The sequence below is a fragment of the Panicum virgatum genome, chromosome 8K (genome assembly GCF_016808335.1).
Source record: "Panicum virgatum strain AP13 chromosome 8K, P.virgatum_v5, whole genome shotgun sequence".
In the NCBI taxonomy this organism is placed as follows: Eukaryota; Viridiplantae; Streptophyta; class Magnoliopsida; order Poales; family Poaceae; genus Panicum; species Panicum virgatum.
The window spans coordinates 29,208,073-29,217,863 of NC_053143.1; the positions used below are offsets into that span (position 1 = coordinate 29,208,073).

The 9,791-nt window shown below is 46.9% G+C and overlaps 1 protein-coding gene across 1 annotated transcript; it reads left to right on the forward strand.

Moving 5' to 3' along the window:
• Positions 1-4,870: 4,870 nt before the first annotated feature.
• Positions 4,871-8,741, forward strand: LOC120644366 (protein LAZY 1-like). Its single transcript, XM_039920985.1, has 5 exons — positions 4,871-5,060; positions 5,488-5,560; positions 6,293-7,170; positions 7,930-8,203; positions 8,450-8,741. The coding sequence occupies exons 1-5, from the start codon at positions 5,055-5,057 to the stop codon at positions 8,467-8,469; spliced, it is 1,251 nt and encodes a 416-aa protein (XP_039776919.1). The 5' UTR covers positions 4,871-5,054; the 3' UTR covers positions 8,470-8,741.
• Positions 8,742-9,791: the final 1,050 nt, after the last annotated feature.

Below are 9,791 nucleotides of genomic sequence, written 5' to 3' on the forward strand. Positions count from 1 at the left end.
CCTCAGAGCAACCCTACGTTCACGAGCTCAAACGGGGTCTCTCCTGAGCTCGCTGTTCTAGGTTTCCGGCGACGCCCTGCCTGCATCGGTCGGCGGCACCGATCAGACCGGCCTGCCTGGGGTTTCGCAGGTGTTGATCGTTTTGACGATCGTTCGCGCGTTCTAGTGCGTTCGAGTGTGTTAGCGCAATTCTGTGTTAATACCCACGCAGTGGTGCCACCATCCCCGACCGTGGACATGCTGGCCCAGGTGCCACGCGTCCCGACACACCTCCGTGCGATTGGTGGGCGAGCATGCAACCGTGCAGGAGACGCCTATCCCCAGACGTAGCGGCGGATCGGATGCCCCAATGCTACGTTATGCCACGCGACCTGTGGTCCGAGCGTACCATCATGCTGGAGCTGCCTGTCCCCGGCTGCTGTCACGCTTGTCGAGGGCTCCAGGGTGGTGGAGCCCGAGGCTGCTGGCGGGAGATCCGGGGGCGGGGAGACCGGTGTTGCTGTAAAATTTTTTGAATGTTGCAATGTTTGATTCGAGGTGTTGAGGTCGAGATTCATGGTACCATAGCGTCCTTGTTGCAGGTTGATTTTGTGGAGACAGCTTTCATAAATTTGATGTTGCAGTTGCCTTGTTTTGATATTGCATGATTTTGAATGGATGTTGCATGATATAGAGATATGATGTTGTGGCGGGAATTTTACCCTTCAAATTCGGATGTGTTTGATGCATTTCAATATGTGTTTCTAATGTTGCAAGTATTGATCTTTTGTGTTGCAAGAGTGTATTATTAATGTTACAACGGACATCTGGGTAGATTACATGTCAAAACAGTAGATTCTAAACTAGGTTGAAGATTTTTAAGCATCACTACAAGATATATTTAATCCTCTTCGCCATCGGTTATAAACCGACACCATTTAGGCAACAGAATAATTGACGAGCATCTATATATGTCGTGCTAGTTGCGCAATCTCTCAATACCTACGCCACTTTCCCACCCCGTCGCTCTCCTTCTCAACAATGTGCGGCAGGTTGGCGGCAGTGACGCCAAAGGCCGTGATGTGGAGTCCTCCCATTAGGTACCGACCTGTTATCCCACTAGTAGAAAACAAGCCATTGATTCACCTCAAAAGTATCAGTTTGAAGAAGCATTAGTATTAGTTCTTCTTCAAACTAGTACCTTTAGGGTGAATGGGAGCCTAAGGAGATCTAGTACCGGGTGGTGTTACCTAAATGTGCTCCACGGGTTACTTCAAAAGAAAAATATCTCTCTTTTAACTATATATAGTTGTTGTATAGGTGATATGGTAAAGTAGCTACACGCGAGGCAAGAGGTTGTGGGTTTGAATTCCAGCCACGGCTCGCACGCGCCTCTTCCCAGGTTTCATATATTTTGACGAAAAATACTTTGGTAATGGGTGGAACCTTCACCAGGTACCAGAGGAGGCCATAGGCACCGGTTGAAATACCCGGTGTCCTAGGCGTTCACAACCAGTCACTACTGTAAAAATCATTTGTAGGAACGCCTTGATTTTTTTCATGGACGAACCAAAATTGCACCCGTTGCTACAAATGGAGCGGAGTTACTGTAGCATCCGACCCGTCCCTAGAAAAGCATTTTTAGGGTCGGGTCACCCCCTCACCCGCCCCTAAAAATGAGTGTCATTTCCAGGGGCGGTTCATGATGTCATCCGCCCCTAAAAAGAGCATTTTTAGGGGCAGATGATGCCTTGAACCGCCTCTAAAAATAGTGACATTTGTAGGGGTGGGTCATGGACTCACCCGTTCCTACAATGCATTTTTAGGTGAGGGTGATGGCATGGCCCGCCCCTACAAATGGTTTCACGCAAAAAAAATTATAACTTTTTCATATGATTTTGAATGAAGTCAAACTTTATATCAAAATCGTAGAGAATGACGAGATTTAAAACTTTGTAGTTGATATCTTTTTCATTTAAGGTCATCTAGTGGTCCAAAAAAATATTATAAGTTCTCTAATAGCTATAACTATATAGTATTTCATATAACTTAAGTCATACTTTGAGGTTTCCACAATCTTAACCTTTATATACGCTGAAATATACTTGACATATTTTTTTCTTCTATAGTTCACAATAATCATAGTGTAGAGATTTCACATTTTTTTAATTTATTTTGCTATATGTAAATAATTAAATGAATTTTCAAATAAAATAGAAAAATATTTTTAGGGGTGGGTGATGGTTCACACGCCCCTAAAAATCAATTTCCGAGTTAATATAAAAGAATAGCACACCCCATAAAATCACAAGTGGTTGTGTAGTGTAGTGGTAAGGAAGGTACGCATGAGTCTGGAGGTTGGTGGTTCAAATCCTAGGTGATACAAGTGTGTATATTTTGTCAAAAAATCGTAGCTTAACACTACAGGGCTAGTGGTGGCTGGTTGGCTAGGATATTTTTTTTTGTTGTTTTCAAATTTCTTTTAACCTTTTAAATTTTCTGGACAAGGATTTGTAGGGGCGGCCATGTCATGACCCGCCCCTAGAAATCGAGTTTTAAGGATGGGTCATGTCATGACCCGCCCCTAAAAATCATTTTTAGGGGCGAGTGCATTACACGCTCCTGAAAATGGTATTTTTAGCTGCGAGAACTAGAGGCGGATACCGCATTCACCCCTAAAAATATGTTTTTACCCGCCCCTAAAAATTGTTTTTGCAGTAGTGAGTACCTAAGGCCATTTTGAACCAGCGCCTATGGCCCTTTCTCTAGTAGTGTCCCCCTTCTCGATGAATCGCTCATGGACGTTATTGGGGGCAAGAATTTATAAAAAGACGAATAATATTTTATATACCAAATGAGTATCATTGGATATATTATGATATATATATATATATTACGATATACAATCATATTTGATATTGAAAAAAATATAGACTTCCTTATTTAACATTAGCAAATTAATTTTTCTTGTTTGACACTTGAATCCATTCCATCAGTTAACTAGTGGGAACAATAACCTGTCGATTCTCCACTCTCTTTCTTGATAAATGAATCTCAAATCACCTCAAAAATTCATATGTAGGTGAAACCATTTTTCTATAAAACAGCTGTTTTTCTTCACTAATCGGCGTTCAGAATATATAGGTCACTGGCTATTTTCCTCCGCTCTTTTTTGTTGCGACATATCTGTCCATATACTCACGGAGGATCCGTCCATTTAGCTCAAGTTTTCTTGATGCTCTCAGTTCAGTTGTTCACTCACCATCTCACATTCATTATAAAGGTTTTTTTACGGCTAGATCCTATTGAATTTGCAAGTACACGTTACCAGCTACCAATTGCTTTTGTTAAATGAGTGATGAATGATTAACCAGATGAAGAAAAGCAGGCAGGAAAGCAGAGGAGTACCGCTGCGCACACCTGCTGATTTGAAGGTGTGAAGTGACCACGGACAGAGAGGATGCAGTACGTGTGACATGCTCTTGTGGACTGTGGAGCTGTACCAAACTGCTACCCAATGGAGTCATTATAAAGGCTCTTTGGTTTTAGGCACCAAATTAGTCGTCGTTGTTAGGAACCTTTATTATGAGATTATCTCCACATTTGGCATAACTAAAAATATTTCTTATTTCCACTAGATATTTGTTTGTTTATGGGAGATGAGACGCGTTTTGTTAAGTCACCACTGGAATCGACCTGTTTGCCTAGGGCCAAAACCCTAGGGAAATAGTTGTAAAATGCTTGGAAAGCATTTCCCTAGAAAATTTGGTAGGGATAAACTTGTAGGAAAATATTCGACCGAAAATAAGGATTGCTCTACGATTTGAACAGAAACCCTAGGGAACTTGTCTAGAAAAAAATAAAAACAATCGCCCCTGGCCTCGCCGGCTGTGCTCTTGCTTCCCCGCCATCTTTCCCCGTGCTCCGTTGTTGGTCCCATGGTGCTCCACGCCGCGCGCTGCCACCAACGCTCTCCCGCGCCACGTGTCGCCGCTGCCACTGCTCCTGGATGAACATGCACAGCGCGCCACACCTGAAGCCGTCCTCATTGGTGGAGCAGCTTTTTCGGGTCTCCAGGATCCACGTGGTTGTGCGGTCGTTGTGCGGTGTCATGATCCTCCCCTTGGCGCGCGACGCGGACCTTGACATGGATAGCGCAGCGATGAGCCTGGCGATCGCGGCTTTGTGCTGCTTGGCAAGGAACTCAGCACGGAGGTTGGGCTAGCTGTGGGTGGCAGCGGGCTGCTACTCCTGCTCCCACTTGGCGCCGTCCACGCCGTGCCCCAATGTGGATGTGGCGGAGCACGGCAGGCTGGCGCCAATGAAAGTGCTCCGGCAGAGCGGCAGCAAGAGTGGGGACGAGCGCGCACACTACCTCCGTGAGCACGGATGGCGCGAAGAGCATTGAGTCCTCCCCCGTGCCGCGCGCCGCTCCCCTACGCCGCTTGCTGCCTCCCACAGAGAGAGAGATGGCGGGGGGGGGGGGGGGGGCGTGAGAGAGAGAGGTGGAGTGAGGGGAGGAGATGAAGATAAGAGAGAGAGGGGAGCGAGGGGATGAGATTGAAAACAGAGAGTGGTCAATCCAATATTTCTCTAGAAAATAATATTTTCCCTAGGAAAAGATCTAATATTTCTCTATGAAACGAGTTAAATTCATAGGAAAATCGACATTTTCCAACGCTTCATGAATAAACTCTAGAGAAACAATCTTTTCCTAGGAAACTTCAGATAACCCTAGGAAGCATGTGGATTTCAGGACAGAGTACAGTCGTTCCATTCCTCAAACCAAACACCCTCAGTAAGTAGGTTTAGTTTAAAAGAAAAGTAAGCATTTATTTTAACAGGTCATACACAAGGCTACAAAGTAGGGTCGCGCAGGTTGTGGCTTACATGGGACCTTCCCCTACTCGACCATTTGTAGCCTTCCCCATGTTCTGATCTGCCGACTGATGGATCACTCCTGCAGCTACCTACAGTCCGCCTGTTATGCCTCTGGCCGTCTGGCGGCTTCCGTCTTCATCTTCTATTAATGCCTCGTCCAGCTCCAGCTCCCGGCTTAGACAAGCCTCTCCAAGATGAAGGTCAGTCCCTACCTTGCTGTTCATTATCATCTTCAAGCTATTCAGTTCCTTCTTGCCTGATATTCAGTTATGGTTCTCGAAATATGATTTTCATTTGGAAATTAGTAATTTCTGCTTCCATGAATATGGTTCAATTTTCTCTTCAGCTATTTGCTTGTGGTGGCTTTTGGATACATACATCAGATCAATGTAGCTATAATCCTATAACCACTTTGAGCATATGTTCTTCTGTAACTGTCCTCACCGATCTCCAAAGAGGAACACAGCCTCTGAAACTAAAAGTTTGATTTGCTACTGACACTACGACAAAATCGAACTCTGTATAATCTGACGACAGAATTATACAGTTGTTAGAGAAACAACAGATCGATTGGTACATGGCAATACAGTCACCCTCTTGTGATATTCTTTTTGCATGTGTGATCAGCTCCTGGGGTGGATGCACCGGAAGTTACGACAGAATAGTAATGATGTGTTCAAAGAGTTCAACAACGGTGGAGGTACATCGATCTAACTTCTCTCTATTTAATTTCTTCATTGATAGCAGCTCTTTTTATTTGCACAAACGTTCTTCTTATATTGAACTGACAACATAGTACGTAGGAGTCTGTATGGGACACAATATGGAGAAGCTAGTTTTACCATATTGTTATGAACTGTCACTGGCAAGCAGGCATGTGCATGCAAAATACACTCCCTGCTGGGGTCCACATGTCAGCAATAACACATACGTATTAATTTCATAATGCCAAGTTTGAATAGTATGGATACCTGAAATCCCTGCAGTATGTTTGTCACATTAGACTGGACATGGCACATGCCATTCCTTTCCAGCTTAAGCCTAGCTCAACAATTTGCAGCTCTAGCACTAGCAGGAACCCTATCATATTCTAGATAATATTTCATTATAGCAACATTGTCCTATATAAAGGTACCCTGGACCTGGAAATGATATATATAGGTACTGCTCGTTTTTTAATCATTTTTGTAGTTTAGTTTAAGCTGGCAAAAAATCAGGATATAATGGTCATCATACTGTTTGAAATTCAGATATTCAGAATAATCTTTATAAGTAAAGACCCACACTGATATAATTTCCATAAATTTTGAAACTCGTCTATTTCCAATTTCTAAGATATCAACAAGTACCCAAGAAGCAGAGTAAAGGAACTTTTTGAAGTAAAAAAAAAACTTAGAAAACACAATGATGCTAATTCACTGTGTCACTGCAGGTGGGACCTGCAACTGCATCACCGGACGGGCCTCGCCGGACCCCATCACCTTCCTTGCAGCCACCAACGAATACTTCGCCGATGACGCCTTCACCACCAACCATCCCTCGCCGCCGGCCGCCGACCTCTTCACCTTCGGCGGCAGCGGCCTCCTCACCATTGGCACTCTAGGCATCGCTGCTGTCGCGGTTCCTACAGACGCAGACGACGATGAGTACGACGTCGACGTTGATGCTGCCGAATCCGACTCTGACGACAAAGCTGACAACGTGGATGAGGAAGACGACGCCGACGGCGCCGTCACGCCCACATTCACCTGCCCTCCTCCGCCGCCGCCGGCAGAGGCCGCGGTCGTCGTCGAGAAGGCTGTCGCCGCGGTCGAGGCCATCGCCGAGAAGGACGACGACACCACCACGGAGGACGACCTCATGGTGGTGAGCGCCGAGCTGGAGAAGGTCCTCGGCGGCCGCAACAGCGGCACCTCCGCCAGCGACCTGGTGGCGTCGGCTCGGGTGAGCTTCGTCATGGGCGTGGACTGCCCGCTGCAGGGCTTCCTGTTCGGCTCCCCGGTGAGCGACGCCGAGTCGCGCCTGGAGCAGCCGCGCGACAGCAACGGCGGCCGGCGCACCTCGCTTGGCGAGCTGTTCATGCGCACGCGCTTCGCCGACGAGAAGGTGGCGCTCGTCGCCGTCGAGGAGGGCGAGGACGGCGGGGATGGAGCCGCCGGTGGAGAAAGTGGCGACGGGAAATCTGGGAAAGACGGCGGCGGCGGGGGCGGCCACAAGATAATGAAGAAGAGGAGGGTGAAGGATGGAAAAGTCGCCGGTGGCGAAGGAGCGCCGGCGATTGCAGCTGTGACCAAGAGCAAGTTTCAGAAGGTATGATCAGTTTCTGGTTTGGGAATTGTGGAGAAATTCTTGATCTTAATTTAACTTCTTTTTCTCATTTTGCTTACTTGATTCAAAGTAATTATAAACATTGTGTCTTTTTGATTTGTGCAAAATAGTTACAGGATTTATCATGTAAATCAACTAACGTGAATATCCTACTCCTTTGCATAGTACTTGCTCCTCAAGTGCTTGTTGAAATGAAACAATGTCAATGTTCAAAACAGGAAGTGGGCAAGAGAGATTTTTCTAGATCTCGAGCTGTCGTATCCGAATCGACAATCTTTCGATGAAATGTCGACTTATGTTACAGATCTGGCACACCAGCTAGGAGTCAAGTCGTTGTTAGGAGTGGGGGTAGCGAGTTGACACGGCGTTTTGTTTGCAATCTCCTGTCCAGTGTTATCTTTATGGCTCATTGCACTTGTCATGTTATCCTTAGCCTCCAATTGAACAATTAGACCTTGATCCGTGACATCTTTATCATCGAACCTTTTGCCTCTTTCTCTATAGTGATGCTGCACATGAATCATATATAAGTCCCTATAAGATAAGCTCTGAAGAACTTTTTTATTGACAATTAGTTGAAGAATCTTTTGCAGATGCCACTTGATTCACAGTCCATATAATTGGTGCATGCCATTCTGAAATGTACTATTTGATTTTTCTTGTTGATTATTTCTGCAAAATGAGGAGAATGCCGATCACTGCAATAGTTCTGAAAAAAGGATGCATTTTGCTCATTTGCAGATCCTTCAAATCTTCCACAGGAAAGTGTACCCTGAGAGCACGGCGCTGGCGAGGAGCCTGACCAAGAAGAACCGCAAGCGTGGCAGCAGCGGCGGTGGCGCCGACGAGCCCGAGCCGGCGTCACCCAAGCTCCGGTGCCGCAAGGAGCAGCACGCGCCGGGGTTCGGCTGCTGCGCCAACCGCGCCTCCTTCGGTGGCGCCACTTCTCCCACCGTCGACGAGGAGGAGCTCAACAGCAGCAAGACTGGCCACTGGATCAGGACCGACGCTGAATGTGAGTGCATGTTGATCCGTCCACGTCTCGAACTCCCGATCCATAGACCTTGCAACGACACCACAGCATGTCATCCTAACCCCACCAATAATTTGCAGTCACAAAATGCAGCCTTGATAGGGAAACTTTCATACTGTCATTGGCAAAGAATCTTCAGAAGCTATCAATTCGTTTTTACTGTATCTGATGCAGCCTGCCTGCTTGTACTTCACTGACTGAACATCTCTTCTCTCTGACTGGATGCAGATTTGGTGCTGGAGTTATAGAGAGAGAAATAAGAGAGATAAAGTCAGGATCTGTTGGCTGGTCAATATCAAGCATATTGTTTCCTCAAAAAAAAATCAAGCATAGTGAGTATATTGAGCATGTTATGTACTTATGTTCAAGTGCTTGCCTCCTACAAAATTCTTAAATGTTTATTCATCATGTTACCTGAATGGGTTGTATGTGTCAGTCTATAAAGGGGAAAAGGACTGTGAATGTATATGAACTTAATGTATGGTTTGCATCAAGATGTGATTGCTGTGTTATGGACACATTAGTTGATAGCCTTCTGTGGGCGCATGCCTTGCATTGGGCACTTGGGCCCCCTCATCATGCTGCTTCTTGAACTCTTGTTGGTGGCCTGATTGAAGAGGTAGATCCAGTGACAGGGATGGGCCTAGCAATACTTGTCATTTTCCTCAATAGGCTAGATGCAGTTTATATATGTGTTATTCTTATGGCTCTGTTTAGGACCTTTTATATATTCACAGTTTGGACATTTCCTTGTGTGCATGATGAATTAGGCCAGGCAGGGGAACATTAGATCCATTGTTCCTATAGTGAAAGATAATACTAGATGACTGAAGATCCCTAGAGGCTTGGACACTTGGTTGGGACTTGGGGACTGGAATGCATTTTGTGCATGCATCTTTCATTCTTTCCAATGCAGAAACTATTTCCTGGTAAACATATCCAGTAATTGATCATGATGAGAACTTGCAGTCTTTGAAGTTGTAGGGAGCAGTCGAGGAGATTGCAGAATGGCTAACAGTTTAGCAAGATACTGTTGAAGTTTCACACAAATACCCCTTTTGATGTTTTTTCACTGTCGGTACACTCAGATAGGGGTACCCTCTCCTACAAGACAAGGACGAAGGCGCTCAGGAGCGGCAGCCACGGACCACGGGCCCGGACCCCCGCGGACAGGTCCCGAACCTCCGCGGGCCGGACCTGGGCCTCTACAAGTGGAAGCCGGACCTCCAGGAGGCCTGAGTCATCAAGCTAGCCAGGCGCAAGCCTCGGGACCTCCGCTCCCCGCTCGGGCAGGGGTCCGGAGCCGCCACGTGCCCCTGTGGGCGCGGCCGCCGACCCCCAGGTCCGATGCCGCCACGTGTCCCATAGGTGCGGACCTCCGGACCTCCGCTCCCCGCTCGGGCAGGGGTCCAGAGCCGCCACGTCCCCCTGTGGGCGCGGCCGCTGACCCCTGGGTCCGGTGCCACCATGTGTCCCACAGAATCGAGTCTTCCGCCTGAAGCCAGCCCTCCTGCCGCATTAAATGATGATGGTTGAGGCGTGCGCTGCCAGAGCAGGGCATGGGCCGCCC